Source organism: Aulonocara stuartgranti (assembly GCF_965226115.1).
Source record: "Aulonocara stuartgranti genome assembly, chromosome: 23".
NCBI lineage: Eukaryota > Metazoa > Chordata > Actinopteri > Cichliformes > Cichlidae > Aulonocara > Aulonocara stuartgranti.
Window position 1 is genome coordinate 24817215 of NC_138958.1, and position 19327 is coordinate 24836541.

At 39.5% G+C, this 19327-nt stretch overlaps 1 protein-coding gene across 9 annotated transcripts in view; it reads right to left on the bottom strand.

The window, feature by feature from the left end:
* LOC309700617 (inositol polyphosphate-4-phosphatase type I A-like) overlaps positions 1 to 19327 on the bottom strand; it is an 81308-nt gene that overhangs the window by 37972 nt on the left and 24009 nt on the right. For 7 of the 9 annotated variants that reach the window (XM_082524276.1, XM_082524278.1, XM_082524280.1 and 4 more), the window contains 7 exons: positions 10189 to 10430; positions 9370 to 9414; positions 8865 to 8983; positions 8113 to 8229; positions 7951 to 8030; positions 4644 to 4755; positions 4057 to 4147 (listed from right to left, as the gene is read on the bottom strand). In XM_082524276.1, the coding sequence (XP_082380402.1) occupies positions 4057 to 4147; positions 4644 to 4755; positions 7951 to 8030; positions 8113 to 8229; positions 8865 to 8983; positions 9370 to 9414; positions 10189 to 10297 (673 nt within the window). In that variant the 5' untranslated portion in view covers positions 10298 to 10430. Of the gene's footprint in view, positions 1 to 4056; positions 4148 to 4643; positions 4756 to 4903; positions 5208 to 7950; positions 8031 to 8112; positions 8230 to 8864; positions 8984 to 9369; positions 9415 to 10188; positions 10431 to 17352; positions 17413 to 19327 lie in introns of those variants that run through there. The other 2 variants (XM_082524275.1, XM_082524282.1) reach the window with 2 other exon arrangements.

A 19327-nucleotide genomic window follows, 5' to 3' on the forward strand; every position in this document is an offset into this window, starting at 1 on the left:
CAGAAGACATACTCCTCTCAGAATATATGACTATAAGGGTTAATGAAGCTCTGTAAAAGTGTCCAAATGAGTCACTTCTTTCCAGAGACGGAATTACTGCTCGGAGATTAGCTTGGTATAAAGATGTAGGTAAAAATGTTCACGTTCATATGTTGTAACTTGTTTTGAGCAGTCATGTATGCCACATGGTGATATGGGTCTTCAAAGTTTTGCCTTTTTGAAGTTTTTTTCCTGTGAATTATCAGAAAGCAGATCAAACATTCAGGGTACCAATGCTCGTTTCTGTTCCTCTACATCCTACACACTGAAATGGGGCTATTGAAACTAGGTTTTATCCCATGATTTATACGCTTACAAGATCGCTCAATGAAACTTGAAGTATCACAGTCTTAGTGTACATTTGATTTGGTATCAGGAAAATGTAAGGCGAGTTAAAAAGTGCCACTACTATGTCCTCAAGGGACTTTAACTCAGAAAATATTCAGTGTGTGCAGAATACATTTTGCCTGGCATCTTTAAAATTAAACTAAAACTATTAAATATTAATTTCAACGAGTTAGTCAGTTTGTTTCACACTTTCTCCTTTGGTTTTCCATGCACATAAACCTAATACCCTAAGGTCTCAGTGACACAGGGCTACAGACCAGTATCCAACCATTTTACAACCTCTGGTCAATAGGGGAAAATTTGTATTCCCCACCCAGGTACCAGGTGGTTTCTAGAGGCTGCTGGGCACTTTTGGGACCAAAACTTTGCTTGGAAGACGCTGACTTGTCTTCTAAAATTTGTTAACTACTCTCATAGGGAAAGTGAAACTGTGAAAAGTACAACCCAAACTAAAAAATCAGATTCAAGATTATAATTATAACTAGAAATGAAAAAACATTTCCGTAAACTAAAATTTTATATATATATATATATATATATATATATATATATATATATATATATATATATATATATATACACACACACACACACACACACATATATACATACATATATATAAAATATAAAATTGAAGGAATTTTAAGAAACTTAATTATAGAGCACATATCCTTAGATTTTATCTTTGTCAGTTGTTTAATTGTTTTTTAATTGTAATAACTATGCTGATATTCCTAGGTCTTGCCTCTAACGTATGCCCTGCATACAATATGAATAGAATAGAATTGCTCTTTATTGTCACTCTTACAAGAACAATGAAAGGCAGTTTGGCATGTCTCCATGAGTGTGAAAAGCACAATAGCCTAAGTATTTACACAATAACACAGACAAATTTGCATTTACACAAGAAAGACATGTACAAGTTATACATACACCTGCATACATACGGATACATACATACAGTGGGGCAAAAAAGTATTTAGTCAGCCACCGATTGTGCAAGTTCCCCTGCTTAAAATGATGACAGAGGTCAGTAATTTGCACCAGAGGTACACTTCAACTGTGAGAGACAGAATGTGAAAAAAAAATCCATGAATTCACATGGTAGGATTTGTAAAGAATTTATTCGTAAATCAGGGTGGAAAATAAGTATTTGGTCACCTCAAACAAGGAAAATCTCTGGCTCTCACAGACCTGTAACGTCTTCTGTAAGAAGCTTTTCTGTCCCCCACTCGTTACCTGTATGAATGGCACCTGTTTGAACTCATCATCTGTATAAAAGACACCTGTCCACAGCCTCAAACAGTCAGACTCCAAACTCCGCCATGGCCAAGACCAAAGAGCTTTCGAAGGACACCAGGAAAAGTATTGTAGACCTGCACCAGACTGGGAAGAGTGAATCTACAATAGGCAAGCAGCTTGGTGTGAAAAAATCAACTGTGGGAGCAATCATCAGAAAATGGAAGACATACAAGACCACTGATAATCTCCCTCGATCTGGGGCTCCACGCAAGATCTCATCCCGTGGGGTCAAAATGATCATGAGAACGGTGAGCAAAGATCCCAGAACCACACGGGGGGACCTGGTGAATGACCTGCAGAGAGCTGGGACCAAAGTAACAAAGGTCACCATCAGTAACACACTACAACGGCAGGGAATCAAATCCCGCAGTGCCAGACGTGTTCCGCTGCTGAAGCCAGTGCATGTCCAGGCCCGTCTGAAGTTTGCCAGAGAGCACATGGATGATACAGCAGAGGATTGGGAGAATGTCATGTGGTCAGATGAAACCAAAGTAGAACTTTTTGGTATAAACTCAACTCGTCGTGTTTGGAGGAAGAAGAATACTGAGTTGCATCCCAAGAACACCATACCTACTGTGAAGCATGGGGGTGGAAACATCATGCTATGGGGCTGTTTTTCTGCCAAGGGGACAGGACGACTGATCCGTGTTAAGGACAGAATGAATGGGGCCATGTATCGTGAGATTTTGAGCCAAAACCTCCTTCCATCAGTGAGAACTTTGAAGATGAAACGAGGCTGGGTCTTCCAACATGACAATGATCCAAAACACACCGCCCGGGCAACAAAGGAGTGGCTCCGTAAGAAGCATTTGAAAGTCCTGGAGTGGCCTAGCCAGTCTCCAGACCTCAACCCCATAGAAAATCTGTGGCGGGAGTTGAAAGTTCGTGTTGCTCGGCGACAGCCCCAAAACATCACTGCTCTCGAGAAGATCTGCATGGAGGAATGGGCCAAAATACCAGCTACTGTGTGTGCAAACCTGGTAAAGACCTATAGTAAACGTTTGACCTCTGTTATTGCCAACAAAGGTTATGTTACAAAGTATTGAGTTGTATTTTTGTTATTGACCAAATACTTATTTTCCACCCTGATTTACGAATAAATTCTTTACAAATCCTACCATGTGGATTCATGGATTTTTTTTTTTCCACATTCTGTCTCTCACAGTTGAAGTGTACCTCTGGTGCAAATTACTGACCTCTGTCATCATTTTAGGTGGGGGAACTTGCACAATCGGTGGCTGACTAAATACTTTTTTGCCCCACTGTATATGTATGTATATATATATATACACATATATGCATGCATACATACACATACACACACACACATATTTCCACATACACGCCTACATATATACATACACATACATGCAATCTGAGGAGCAGGTGCATTGTGAGGTACACACTCAGTGTGTGCGGGGGCTGTTGCTACTATAATAAATACGGTTATAAGAAATACAGTTTACAAAGGTAGGAATGTTGGTTTGCTTTATAGTATGAATAAAAATACGGTTTATAAATAAAGTGTAATGAGTGTTGGCAGTGCAGTTATCCTTCAAACAGGGTGGAGGTAGGGTATGTTTGACAGCCGGTGGGTAAAAACTTTTATTGAGTCTTTTTGTCTTTGACCTGATCAACCTGTTCAACCTTAATTAAATAGACTAAAACTACCAGTGAAACTAATATAAACTACATTATATCTAAACATTTTCAAACAACAGAAACTAAACTGAAATAAGAAAACCCACTCTGGAAACTTAACTGAAACTAAACTCAACTGAAAATCAAAAGTCAAAATGAAATAAAAATAAAAAACAATTAGAAAATACCTACAAGTTGTGGTGTGTTGGCACAACTTTTACACTGAAGGCAAATTTTTGCCATTTCTGGTTTGTGTGACAGTTTATCCGAGTTTCACTTTCACTCAAACAGTAAACAACGAGTGTTTCTAAACAAGCTTACATCTTGTTAACGGAGGTTTTATTGTGCACCACCATGTGACTGGCAGCAGCTTCTAGCAACCACTCAACAACCAGCCAGGAATTAAACATTTTTCCTTCCCACCAGAGGTTGCCAGGGATCCACGGACTGATCTCTAAGCTTATGTGAAAGGGTTCTAATGAAGGCATTTAATGCAGGAAGATCTGTTTAACATTCATGTCTTTAAATGCTTACTCAGTTACCAGATTAAACAATTTTGATCCAAATGTTTAATTAAACTGATTAGAAATATATCAGCAAAGTACAGGACAATGTAGCCAAGTTATTTTAACTGATTTAAGAAGAAAGAAAAACAAAACTTCACCAAAACCTTACTAACACCACGCTACTTTGCACACACCGAGTCACAGAGCAAAGCTGTCCCACCTGAGCGCAGCAGGGTATCTTTGCACAACGAGGCGTACTTGATTCGGACTCCCATCGACTCCGTCAGGCTCTCGTCGACAGGCAGCACCGTCTGCAGGACAAGCACAAGCACCAACATTACACTACGTCAGCTCTGGCAGGCAGCATCCACCTTCCTTTATCTCTCCACTATCACCTACACCACACTCCCAGAGCTTCTACACAAACCCGAGATAAATGACTTTACTGCCACATGGCGATGTCTTTATTGTACCATGATCATTTAATATATATGCTTTATATGCAGTCACAGAAAGCAAGGCTCAGGAGCAAACATGCAGCATTTTACCAACATTTGAGAGACAATGAAGCGTAAACACTCAGAAGTCTGTCTGAGATATTTAAGTATACAAGTCTAATCAAATTCTTTACAAGCAAACATCAGAACTTTTGATGCAAATGCAAAATTATATTAATTGAATTAACCTCAGAACATTTGTTGAGCTTGCAGATATAATAACTGACGCCAGTGTTAGCCAATCATGGAAAATATCTACTCAGATCACAAGGAAGATAAATAAATCTGCCCGTGGCTGCCAGCCTCTTACCCGGCCGTTGATACTTTCTGGCAGACGTCCCATCGACATCCTCTGATCTGTTCTTTCCTCCATCTGCCACGCCGCCACAGTGATGTTCCCTACCCGCTGGTTCTCTGCTGATCTGCCCATTTGAACATAAAACAGCATTAAAGCTGCTAATCATTCTTTTAGTATCATTTAATTCCTAAATAGCTTTTGTAAGGGCCAAAAAACCTTCTGCAAACTAGGTTAAAATTAAGAGATCCGCTTTTAATCTTCTATGTTCTTACCAATGGCTGTATAAAGATCTTCTACAGTCAGTGGCTCTTTCGTCTCTGAAAGAACATCTTTAGCAGCCTTAGCTAATACTTCCTTCCTGTTTCCTATTCATTTTAAATGCGGTGTTCCTCAAGTCTCCCTCCTCAGCCCACGTTTGTTCTGTGGTTTTTTTTTTTAAATATCCTTCTTCTCAGCCGGATGATTCATTTCCAGAGTGCCACCCACCACTGCCATTTCGATTATATTGAGTTACATGTCCTTCTGCTATCCAACATCCTCAGCAGATCTTCAGTGGCACACTAAAAACTAGAACCACAAATCTGTCACTATATCCTTTTTCCATTTCAAGTTTTGTCTTGCAAATTTAGCAGGAAACACACTTAAAGTAAAGGAAGGACGTCACACATCATTTCATTTGACTAACCACATTAGGCTTTGTGTCAAGATGGAGAAAAAAATTGAAGTAAATGACAAGCAGGCTTTTATATGTTGTAAATACATAAATGACAACACTTCTTACTTTTCAAAGTAAGAAGAAACATTTCATAAAAATGAAATGTTTCTTCTGTACAGTTAAAATTCAAGCATCTTTTATTTCTTGCTTACCGTTGTGGTCAGCAGTTTACACACAATCATCATGGGCATGAATGTCATGGTAATCTTTCTTTGGCTAGACTGCCTTGATGACATTAAATCATGGTTTGCATTAAATCTTTTGAATATAAATGACCAAAAAATTGAGATTGCTCTATTTGGACCTTCTGACCCTCGCTTTTCTCTTAAGGTTGACCATGGTCCTCTGGAAAAATCCAGAAATCCCTTTGCAAAGAATCTGGGAGTGTTCTTTGATAGCAGCTTTTCATTTGAGAAACAAATAAATTCTGTTGTAAAAGCCAACTTCTTCTAGCTCAGAGCCCTTGCAAAAACTAAGAACATTTTGTCATTTGCTGACTTTGAGAAAGTGAGACATGCATTTATTTCATCCAGGCTTGACTACTGTAATAGTCTTTATTTTGGTATCAGCCAGGCTCTGCTCTCTCATCTTCAGCTAGTTCAGAATGCTGCAGCCTGACTCTTGACAGGCACTCGTAAACATGACCATTTTCCCCAGCCTTGGTTCATTTACACTGGCTTCCAGTATGTTGTAGAATTGATTTTAAGATTTTATTGCTTGTTTTTAAATCTCTAAATGGATTAGCTCTGGCATACCTCTCTGATCTGTTAACTAAAAATACTCCAAATAGAACTCTTAGGTCAGCTGCTAGTTGCTTCTAGTTTGTCCCTAGAAGCAGTCTAAAAAACAGAGAAGACCGGGCCTTTGTGATTGCTGCGCCCAAACCTTGGATCAGTCTGCCTGTTGAAATTAGGATCTCTCCAACACTAGACATTTTTAAAACCTGTTTGAAAATGGTGTATGGCGCTGGCAAGGCTGGCAGCCTTAACCCAATTTCCATCGGGATGAATAAAATATTATCGATCAATCAATCAAAACACATTTTTACACTCTAGCTTTTAATTGTGACTGAGTTTTGTTTTGTTCTTTGTGTGTGTTTGATCTACTTTTTACTTTTTTATTATGTACAGCACTTTGGTCAGCCTGTGTTGTTTTTAAATCTGCTTATAAATAAATTGCTTGATTGATTGATAATCTTGTCTTTTTAATGATTTCTTTTAACTGTTCTTGTCCAGGGTGGAATGATTGTGCAGCATGCATCTTTAACAACTTTAAAACACTGGGTGCACATGTTTGTTAACTTCTTGTTAGTGATCATGATTGTGTCCAACTGGTAGCTTTTCTTTGCAGCATAAAAAGGATTGTTTGATAGAACTCATTGGACTGACCAATACTCAAAACTAAGGGAAAGTCTAAGGAACTCAGTGAAGATCCAAGAAGGAGAACTGTATATTTAAACAAGTTGGGAAAGTCTTTTGGAGTCTTTTCTAAACAACTGCAGATTCCAAGGTCATCGGTTCAAACAACTGTACTTAAGTACAAGTTATTCAGATTTGCTGAGGTCTGGAAGAAGATCCAAACTGTTACCCTCAAATAAGAGGAAATTGGTAGGGATGCCCAGGAACAAATCAGGAACCATCAAGACTCGAGCCTGTCATGAACTGGAAACTGCTGGAAGACCAAAATCTCTGTCCACAGTGACACCTGTTTTACATCATCATGGACTGAAAGGGTGCTGACCAAGAGAAAAGCCCCTTCTTGAAGATCTACACTTTCAAACTTGACTACAATTTGCAGCTGCCCACATCAACAAGCTAGATGCCTTCTAGAAAAAAGGTTTTATGGTCAAACCAAACAAAGATTGAGCTATTTGTCCACAATGACAAGAGGTATGTTTTCAAACCTGTACCAGCTCTCAAGCAGGGTGGTGCTAGCATCATGCTCTGGGGCTGTTTTGCTGTCAGTGGTACAGGTGATGCAAAAGGTGGATGGAATAATGAAGGAGGAGGACTACCTCCAAAATCTTTAACTTGACCTCAAATCAACAGCTAGACCATTGAAACTTTGACATAATTGGGTGTTCCAATAGGATAATGATCCCAAACACACATTAAAACTAGTTTTGAATGGATAAAGCAGGTTCACATTGAACTTCTGGAATGGCCTTCCCAAAACCCCGACCTAAACCCTGTTGAAAAGATTTGTGGACTGAGCTTAAAAGCCAAGATTGTGCCAAGAAACCAAACACTTTAACTCTCCCAATTCTGCCAAGAATAGCAGTCAAATATAAGCCAGGATTATACCAGAAGCTCACTGGTGGCTGTGAAAAGTGTCTGGTTGAGGTGCAACATGCTAAGAGACCTTGAACCAAATATTGGTGGGGGTGTAATTATGATATTGGAATATGCAGTTGCTTAGAAATGGCTTCAAGAAATCTTTCACTCGCAGTCAGTTTATGTCTTCAAAGTGAAAGTGGTGCATCAAGACGGCAATAAAACAGCAATAAGTTGCAGTGAGTTTTGCTTAAAGAACTGGGGTGAATTTAAAGAATCTTGAATACAGCAGTAAAAAAGCAGAAGTGTTGTGTGTTTAAGTGTGTGTTACCGCAGTTCGAGCTGTAATTTGTGGCTCTTCTCTTGCAGTATCTCCTTCACAGGGAAAAGTGCAGAGCCCAACATGTACATCTGGACAGACAGACAGTTCACACGCTGAGCTGCTTCTTTGCTCAAATTATTAAAATAAAATTATCAGTGCTGCTGGTCGTACCGTGCCCTGCGAGCGATCCTTCACATCATACGCAGCCAGTTTGACCTGCGTCAGCTGGTTGATGTTGGAGTCCTGGAAGAAGGCAATGCTGCTGAGGAAGCTGGGGTTACTGGTACCCTGTGGAGAGACACAGGTTACACAAAATAGTTCAGCAGTTCATGTTTTGTTTTATTGTTATTATCATAATCACATTTTCAAGGAAAAGTAACACAATAGCAGCTTCAATTTGCGTTGAAATTTAAGTTAAAAGTTCAAACCATGTGCAAAACAGGCATTTTGGAAGAAGAAAGTCATTGTAACACATACAGATACGCCTAAAAATACACTGGTTTCACACTGTATCATTTTAACTTTGCCAAATATGCATAAAAATACATATTTATGAGTGTTTACCCAACAAAATCCTTATTTTTGATGACTCACTCTGCACTTGAGGGGGCGTGCAAATAAATGCATTCAATACAAAGTGATGTGACCTCTGAAATTGCTCTTTCAGAGGTCACATTCGTGTTTGGCAACAAAACTTTTCTAAAAGTGTGTTTTTGCAGTTTTATTATTCATTTCTCCCTCGTCCTCCACATCCAGACTGAATGACGTAGATAAGGAAGGTGTGGGTGGTGGCAAACAGGTCACTATGCCGTCGTTAAGTCACACCTACAAGCTGAAATCAACGTTATGGAAGCTAGAGCTGCTTAAACATTAGTCCAACTGTAACTTTAAGTCTGTTTCTGTATCTGTGTGACGAGTCTGACCTCTATGACTTCAGTCTGGGCGTGTTTGGTCCAGAAGGCCTGCGGCGGCGTCGTGCAGCTCACTGCTACAAAGGTGTTGGGTTTTCGGTCCAGAGAAGGAGTCACCAGGTCTGTGCATGCTGGGTGAGAAAACACAAGCAAATCAAGCCAAGAGGCAAGCAGGAAGACTCTCTGAAGGCACTTGTGGTTGCACAGGCAGTCTTGCAGCTGCGAGGTTGGAGAGTTTGTTTCAAAATGTTTGGATTGATTACACATACTCATTAACTCACAACCAGCTGACCATATACTCATATATTCTCACTGTCTGATATATTTCTGCTGCTGAGCTGCTGTTTTATGGAGATTTTCTGAATATATTTTGCTACCATAAGAGCAGACTCTGCTCTTATGGTAGTCACTGTCACTTGCAGTGAGTAGATCATGAACTGAGGCACCAACGACCACTAAATTTAAATACGGGTTATAAATGTCACGGACAGCCATCATAAATGCTCATATTACTCACCCACACTGAATTCCAGCACAGGTTCATCTGGGTCCTGACTATTTCCTGCAAAGTAACACAAACGTCATCATAACATTAAGTCAGAGAAACAGCATTTGAAGCTTTTGTACATGATAAATTATGCTGCAGTACTAAAAAACAAAGTCGACCAGCAGTTCATTTATTAAAATCATCTCCAGCTGCAACATTGAAGCTACTTTACGTCAATTTTGATTATGTTTAGATGAAAATGAAACTAGCACCCTTGTAATGTCTTTTTAAATTAAAGGTAAACACAGCTCAGACTTTCAAAAGGCTTTTATTTTGAAATACACAGAATGACTTGACGTGGAATGACAGCTTGAGGTATTATACTTCCCTTTAGATTAATAGCATGTCTGTAAAAAGGATGTTTTCCTGTAATCCCTTTCATGGCTATAAGCCATGTTTACCTTTGTAGGAAAGGTTTTTATTTTGATCAGATCAAATCAGACTGCCTTGATATTAAATGAGTGACAGTCTGACGTGTTATACTATCAAGGTAAAGGGAAATACGTCTGTGAAAACAGGACGTTTCCCTGTAATCTGTTTGTAAATTAAAGGTAAAAAACTCATACAGGACATTTCAATGGCTTTTATTTTGAAATACAAAATCTGACCATTTTGATAATGTGTGAATATCTCAGGGATGCTTTATTAGTGTGAGTTGGACTTATTTGACCTTTTTCTAAACCTAACCTCCTTAAATGTGACCAAACTATATTTGACACTCTATTTTGCTCAAATGCACAAAACACTAAAAAGTTTCTGACTCTAGCTCAGTTTCCACGTTATTCTGACCTGCGAGCGCCAAGCTGATCATCTCGTTGGACAGCTCCAGCGTGTTGGCTCGGTACACCGACCACGGCCTCTGCGGCCTCGAGCCGCTGCGCTCCCTGCCCCCCGCCATGCCTGTCTGGGAGGAGCGAGTGACGGCAGGAGGCCTAAACACACACCGTCACGCGTGCAGTCGCACACTCCCATGTGATGTGACCCTCCACCTGCACAGATCCACGGCGGCGCCAAGGAAACGCTTCACCTCTCTACAAAGGACAAGAGCGGAGAGAAGAGGAGAGGTGAGGGATGTTTACCAACCAGAATTTACAGCAATGTTATATCTTTTAAAAATGACTTTTGTCCTTAAGGCATCAATGATCAGTTGGAGTTCCAAAACCCAGAACAACATACACCTATGTCCCCATCATCTGAGGGCTGTGCCATGAAGTCGGATTAGCAGATTTGTAGGTATGTTGAGCTTTAAGTCTTCAGCTTTGATCGCCATAGTAACTTATGCTGAACACATAACTTGGTCCAGAGCAATCAATCAAGTTAATTTCACTTTGATCTCCTGACTACAGTTATCTCCACATCTTGTTTACCAGGCTGTGAGACAGTCAGCTTCAATGTTTCAAAGTATCCAGTTTAAAGTTTCACAGATCTGACGTGCAGCCAGTAATTAATTAAAGTTAAAATGTTTATGTTACCGATCTGTGCACCAAATCTAATGATTAATGATTTTCTGGGGTATTAATGTTGTCCTATTTACAATCAAATTTGCATTTCACTTTTTTATTTTTTGTATTTATATTTTTTATGTTCGTTATACATTTTTTCACCTTTTATCGTTACATGCTAACGTGTCCGATCAGGGTAGGGGGCGCTCACAGGGATTCTTTGTGTAAAAGAAGAGTGAAATACCCCTTTTTATGTAAACATACACCAGGCCTAGAGAGCTCGGCTTAACAGAGGAAGCTGACAACCACCGTTGTGATACTGGTCATCTTGTACTAGGGTAGAGCAAAGAAAGCTTGCTGTTGTTGACCTTTTTGAATCGTGGTATACCCCTCAGATCACAGTCGATCACAATCATCACACAGCATGTTGATCCTTTAACATAAAGTTAATTCTAAGAAGCAAATTAGAGAAAACATCAACTAACTGCTATATTTATCTATATTCTTTTCAAGCATTTAACAGCAACATCTGTTGTGGCATTTATTTATTTATTTATTTTAATTTTGGCAGTTTTGGTCCTCTATAAATACATAAATAAACTGCACTGCTTTTTTAGACTGTTTATGCTTTATTCTCTGTTTAATACGCTTGACTTGTTTAGTCTGGTTAGACTTATATAGTCCATTTAATCTATTGTGATAACAAGTTTGTTTGCACAAACAGAGAATTCGTGGTTTATGGACACTAGCTGGACATCATCAGGACGACGTCTTTCAAGAGAAACAAAATCTAAAAACTGCATGTGGTGTAGTTTCGACATAAATTCCAACAAATACAATAATGAAAGTGTTTGAAGAACAGAAATGAGGAACGAGTCACAGAAAGTAAAACTTACAGGACAAACTGAAAATATTGGATGTGACTTTTGGGGTCGAGAACTCGAGCCTTTATTCACAATGGCCGCCGACGCAGCCTGCAGCATAAGTTCTTCTAAGGCTCAGCTCGTCTTCCTCCAGCTTATTTAATATTCTGCTTGTGTGCTCATGTTCTGCTTCAACCGTACACCCTTTTTGTTGCTGGAAGAATCTGATTTCACTAACAGGGATCGATCAATACGGCATCATCTCAGCATCTGAGAAACATGCAGCAACTTTCTGTGGCTCTCACTTTCACATCAGGGTCACAACACAACACAGCAATACATTCAATAATTTAATCATATGAAAATCTCTCCATGCAAATACAAAACAGACAGCCAGAGCGGAGATGGCCCCTTGCAGCGTGTTCAGGGTAAAGAAGGTCAAAAGCATCACATTAATTTTCATGAGGACACAAACAGAAAATCTTGTTTTTACAAATATGAATCAGCTGCAGGTTCAGTGTCTGCGCGAGCAGCCGAATTTAAATGAGCGAGCATCCTCTTTTCCCACCGTGGGCCTTCATTACTGCTTCATTCACTGAGACACACACACCCAAAATGTATCTGCTATTCATTTAACCCAACCACCACAGAAGTGCACATGTGCTACATGCACAAGGTTGAGCTGTGCCCCCTTTTAAAGGTGATGTATATTCACTAAATGAGGGGTGTCAAACATAAGGCCCAGGGCCTGACGTGAGGACTGAAGTGAAGACTGAAGTAGGCCGTAAGGACTCCAATCCAGTCCACTGGACAGCTTTGAAAAAATGTGAAGAACAGAGATTTTGGATTTTTAACTGTGTTTTCATTAATTTTGCAGCTTTTCCTAATTTTAGACCCCTGCACATAGATTTTATTACCAAAGTAATTAACCCATAAACAATGACATGACATAAAAAATTGGGTTTTTCACAGTCTATTAAAGAAATCAGCTTTTTCTGTTTTGTTTTGTTGGGCTCAGCTTCTTTTCTCATATTAAGATATATCAGGGACCACATGAGTTGTTAAACTTATTTACATATTTATGTTACATTTATGAAATGAATATGGCCCAATTTTTTTTTCCTTTTTCACTTTTGGTTTTTAAATTCAGTTGAGTTTCAGGTAGCTTTCCGAGCTTTTTAAAAAAATAAAATAAAATTATTACAGCATTTTTGGAATAATGTCAGGAAAGCTTAAGGAAAATCAGGACACGTATAACAATATAACAAGAACATTTGACAGCACTTGGCTCTCTATCTTGTAGACATCTCATCAGACAGTTTGTGATAACAAATTTAACCAAAATATACAAATACCAAAACTATGTATATTTATTTTATTTTACCCAAGTTCCCAAAGTTTTTTCAAAGGTCTATTAGTAGTTTTTATTTTATTCAACTACACTGTTTTAGTTTAGTTTAATTTAACGACAGTAACCTTGGTGTAGACTCGAGGGTACTTGTATCTAAGCCATGAACATCACTCCTGTCCAGTGCCACTGAATCAGGGGTGTTTACTGCTGACACAACACAGGAGCAGCCTAGGTGAATACAGCACATCCGCTGGTTAAATAACATATCAACTTTTTATTAGCACTATTTATATAAGGGTTTATGAAAGACAGTCCGCCGTGTCCCGCCGTGTCCCAGAAATCAAAACATCAGACTGCTTCCAGGAAGACTGGCCGTCAGCTCAGGACCAGGAATGTTTGGAAGCAAATAATTCAATTCAAATCACACAGCAACATTAAGGACTAACCTCAAGCGGTGCATTGTGGACTAGACCAACATCAATAACCATAGTTTTTAAGGTTTCCACTTTTGTTTATGTCTAAAGTTGTTGCAGTGCTGCTTTTGTTTGTTTTTAAAAAACCTCAGTCAGATCATCTGTAGATTTCAACGTGCTACTTACAAATTTTTCAGAGGTGAAAGAATGTGGACCATTTTTAACGGTGGTAATGGTGTTTGTCTGCTTTAGGGGACTGAAGAACAAACTGAAAAGGCCACTCAGAAGGTTTTGAAGGTAAAGAACTTGAAAATTCTGCAAATACCTCAACCTAGCATGAACTTCACGTGCTGAAGACACAAACTAACAACTGGAAACCCAGTTCTTTAGTAACATCCATTAACATTTAATTTCTGACTGTGTTAAACTGGAAAAGAAAAAATATTTTTTGCTCTGCCCCTCAAATGCAAAGCTTAAGTCTACACTTCTTGCACCTCCAACACTCCACATGGTGTCACAGTCCAAACACGTCCCAGGCTATGTTGTCTCATATATGGATATGTTGATAGTGTGAAAGAGTGAAGAGCGTATCTGTCTGTCTGTCTGTCTGTGTGTGTGTGTGTGTGTGTCTGTGTGTGTGTGTGTGTGTGTGTGTGTGTGTGTGTGTGTGTGTGTGTGTGTGTGTGTGAACATGCTCTGTCAGCCTCCTGAGCCCCAGCACGTTTGCATAAACAGTGGAAAATACATAAGAGCACAGTTTGTGTCTGTGTGTGAGCTCTCGCTGCTTCACCAGAGCATTTTATGTGATGTTTTAATGCCTGATGAACGTTCCCCATTTGCCCATCTATTTTTTTTTCCTCTGTTCTCCTGCTTATTTTTGTTATCCTTATATATGTCATCTTGAGCGTCTCACCAACATCTTGTCTGTCCATCGTTCTTCACCCCTGTACTTTTTTTTTTTTTGCTCCACTCCTCTTTTGGGATTGTCCCCCTAAAGGTTTCGGTCTGTGTACAAGCAAATGTCCCACTCTTTCTCCTGCTTTTCTTCTCTTTGTCCCATTTTTGTAAAGAGCAATTAGCCTATTTACAGCAAAGCTGTCCACACGAGGGACTGTACCCAGCTCAGATGGAGGTCTAGATTAACAATACACACAAGGAGATCTCTGCAGTATTTGGGTTGAGTTGTGCTCCATTTCCTACAGAAAAAAATAATCAAAATAATGTGTGGATAATCACACCTGTTTCTACAAAACAGCCAAACTGTTTTCCTGACACTATGTGCTACACAAAAGCCCACTCACATTTAAACACACACTGTATATAAAAGATGGACTTAGCCACTGGGACATCACCCATTTGTTTTGGTCTAAGTGGTTAGAGAATTAGCAGTTTTACAGGTTAGTTGTTTGAAGCCAGAAATTAGCATATTTGGACGAGAGCATGGAGCACTAAGCTAACGATAGGAAGCTTAGACCTCAGTCATACACGCTAGAGACCAGTTAGAGACCCCTTGGCAAACTTAGGTGGAGAGATAAAAACGGTTGTTCTGTGACCAGTTGCTGAAGGGAACTACACCAAAAGCCCCATTTTCATTAGTTTAGTTGCTAGCAGATTGCCCCAGTCATCCGGCATGCATATAAGCACTTGCTAACTACAAGCCAAGAGTTCGTAAAACTAGCAAAAAAACAAAAATAAAAAACAAAAAAACCCCAAAAACTTTTAGTTATGAACCTGGTAAATCTGACAGTGCAGCAGGCAGATTTTGCTTGAAGTGTCTCTTAAAATAAGTAATGCGGTCTGACTGTCACTGAAAGGAATAAAAGACTCGAGCATTACAGCTGAGCCCAGTTATTACAGAGTAATCAAAAGATGGTATGTTCTTGCATTGAGCTAAAAATAACTTAAAGTGGCTCATTAAGAAAAGTGTTAATGTATTTATCTTTGGAAAATATTAAAAAAAATAACATACAGGAGTGCACAAAATGTGTTCCTTCAATTTCAGATGTTGAAAACTGGAACCATAAAACCGGCATTTTAACCAAAGAGGTCCAGAATGTGAGCTTAATTGTGGGTCTGGGTTAATAGTCGCTGGCCTACTTCCTGATGTATATGGTCCACCACTAACAGTGTTCCATTTCGGGCCTCTCAGATAGAGGTGCCCTACATCTGTCACTGCAAACAAGTGGAGCACTACCTGAAGGAAAATCTACCCTATTTGCATTTGCATTCAAATGTAGTTTTGCACTGGACTGTGAGCAGGATGCTGCGGGTCCAAATTTTCCTAACTACACCATGAGGTGGCTGACTACTCAATGAAATATTAACCAATAGGACACTGTAGCTGCAAAACTGATCATTAAAACATTAAAACCACTGACAGGCTAAATGAACAACACTGATCATCTTCTTCTCCTGGAAAACTTCAGTCCTGGCATTCAGGTGGATGCTATTTTGACACATACAAAATAAGCAAACCTCCCCCAGCTGGACAATTTGTCCTGCAAACCCACAAAACTCCTCCTCATGTTATTACACAGCATTTAACACTTACATTTGCAGAACTACACAAAGGAGAACAGCAAGTCACATTAATAAAACCCAACACCTAAGTAAAGGTTAAACCAGTAATTTCGAGCAAATTTGACTTAAATCAGGGGTCCCCAATCCCAGTCCACGAGGGCCGGTGTCCCTGCAGGTTTTAGATCTCACCCTGGGTCAACACACCTGAATCACATGATTAGTTCGTTACCAGGCCTCTGGAGAACTTCAAGACATGTTGAGAAGGTCATTTATCCATTTAAATCAGCTGTGATGGATCAAGGACACATCTAAAACCTGAAGGGACACCAGCCCTCGTGGACTGGGATTGGGGACCCCTGACTTAAATAAACCAGACCACACATAGTATTGTCTTATTTTACTTTTAATAGCGTTCTCCTTTTGTGACATTTGTCGCTGATGCATATAAACAAGATATTTTTATTACTTTGGCTTTAGATTTTGATTCAAGAGCTGTATTTTTACTATTAGCATGGCTGCTTTTTAATCATTTGGCCTTAAATATCCCCTCCCTATGTAACTTCTGCCTGGTAATGAATGCATGTATAATTGGAGAAGAGTCAGTAAATGAATGCACAGCATGCATGTCAGGTTCAGACAGATTTAATACAGCTCTGTTTTAATGAGGTACAAAATTTAAGACCTGTGAAGACAAACTCATTTACGGTGGAGGTATTGTGCTTTTAGCTATTTTCTGTCACCTTATTTCCTTTCAGTGTTGTTAAGCACGGTCAAAGTGACCGTGCTTTTGATCTGTGAGGTCAAGATAACGTAAAAGTAATCACTCTGAGCCAAAAGAGGCTTTCAAAAACTCTAAATGCTCAGTTTCAGGCATTTTTTCTACTCTTGGCTCTGTATGATGTCAGAAAGAGTGCCCATGCGAGGGGCAACCTATCAGAATAAAGCTGCCATAAAGGAGGGAGGAACTAGAACAGTCTGAAGTAAGGGGGGGTTCACAGAGGTCTGGTAAAGTTAAGGAGGGATTATTTTAAACTATAAACCATGCAAAGCTCCTCTAGTAGAGTCCAAGAGTAAAACTAAGGAGCTAGAAATTAGTGGAACAACTCTGTTTTAATATCAATCCAACAAATTTGGAGGGCATTTTCTAGAGACTGTGACAATTTGTTTATCTAAGTTTGATAAATGGGAATCATACTGATAATTTCTGCATAAAAAGTAGCAGCAAGGCATAATTTAACAATTTTTACTAATAAAATCATCCAATGCATCTGTTAAAAGCTGCAGTCACAGTATGTGCAGATACTATACAAAACAAAGTGCATCACAGTGAACAGTAAACATGCAATAACTGTGCACTCTATAACCTTAAAATGCTGCTTGTGAACTCGGACTCCAGCAGTCAGGATGGCTGCAGCTCCATCTCCCTAAAGATTTATACACACACACACACACACACACACACACACAAGTCAACAGCTATACAGCCATCGTGGCTCCAGTTCATTTTAATGACTGCAGCAAGTCTCCACTCCAAGTGCGTGCCTACCATCTGACCGGCTCACTATCAGCCAACTGTATCTGTACAACAGCTTTAGTATATTTAATGAACTCATGCAAACTTTTACCTTTGAAAATAGGTGATATTTGTTGTTTTTAAATGAATTGTTTCCAGCATTTTAAGCTCTCTAAGCTTCATAAGCAAAAGCTGTAGTTACTTGAAAATGTCCATCTTATATTAGAAAACTAGTTGAGCCTGGTGTCAAACTGTAGGTAAAATTGTAAGTAGGCCTTTGGCAAGCTAAAGAAAGCACATACAGCTAGCAAGCAAATGAGCTAATTCTCAGGGGGTCATGTAGGGAATTTATTTCCTATTTGACCGATTTTTGATTTTTTGATTTTTTTAAAATTGGAATGAGATTTCAGGAAGAACCCTTGACCTCATGAGTAGTACTTAAAGGCAACGACAATACCTCTGATTTAGCTTTCAGATCTACTGTCCCAGCAGTGGATAAAATAACAGCGGTGTGTGGATGAGTTCAGATAATCAGTCTTATTAAACGACTAATCAAACTATCAGCATTCCGAGCAATAGAAGAGTCTCTTTCTGAATTACATGAGGTCATTCAGCACTAATTAGATAGAAGAGATCTCTCTAATGAAAGAAGGAAAGGCCACTGAAGAGCAATCTGTAAACAGCCACAGAGTCATGAAAATACATGTTATAATCAAGAGCAGCTTCGTTCAGACCCTTCTGATTAGTCTTTAGATAAACTCAAAGTAGCAGGTGTGCCAGAAAATTCTGTACAACTTTATTTAATCATTTCAGAAGGTTTCAAATTAAGTTAAGGTAACAATCCAATCTGCTGCTGCAGTTTTAGCGATTTTTCCTCACCAATACATTCAGCTTTCTCCTGTAATTAGTTTCCACCTTTGGCAAGTTTCCTTTAATCCGTGTAGATCGCCATGAGTATCAAATGTTTTTCCTAAGAGTCAGAAGAGAATTGGGGATGAGCACTTTTAAATAGGAGACCACTTTTCTAGGAGTGATCTACAGAAGGAGCTGAAACTGTCATGAGTGCTTATAGAAGATTTAAGATGATTTTAATGGTACTTTCACTACCATGACTACCTTCACAGCTGTATTTAATATTCATCTCCACTGCCTGAGACTTTTATCCCAAATAAAAATAAAAAAAATACACTCACTGGCCACTTTATTGGGTACAACATGTCAACTGCTTGTTAATGCAAATATTTAAGATGACCTGCTGAAGTTCAAACTGAACATCAGAATGTAGATTAAATGATCTATTTAAGTGACTTTGAACGCAGCATAGTTATTGTTATGAGTATTACATAAACTGCTTTTCCCTCCACACAACATCTATCTATCAGGGCTGTGTTCTTTCTCCTCTGCTCTTCTCCCTGTACACCAACTGCTGCACCTCCACCCACCAGTCTGTCAAGCTAATCAAGTTTGCAGATGACACCACCGTTATTGGACTCATCTCGGACGGGGATGAGTCTGCCTACAGGAGGGAGGTTGAACGTCTGGTGTCTTGGTGCAGCCACAACAACCTGGTGCTGAATGCCCAGAAGACAGTGGAGATTATTGTGGACTTCAGGAAGCACACAGCCCCACTCCCCCCCATCATCCTGACTGACACCCCCATCACCTCTGTGGACTCATTCCGCTTCCTGGGTACCACCATCACTCAGGACCTGAAGTGGGAGCCCACCATCACCTCCGTCATCAAGAAAGCCCAGCAGAGGATGTACTTCCTGAGGCAGCTGAAGAAATTCAACCTGCCAACACGGACGATGATGCAATTCTACACT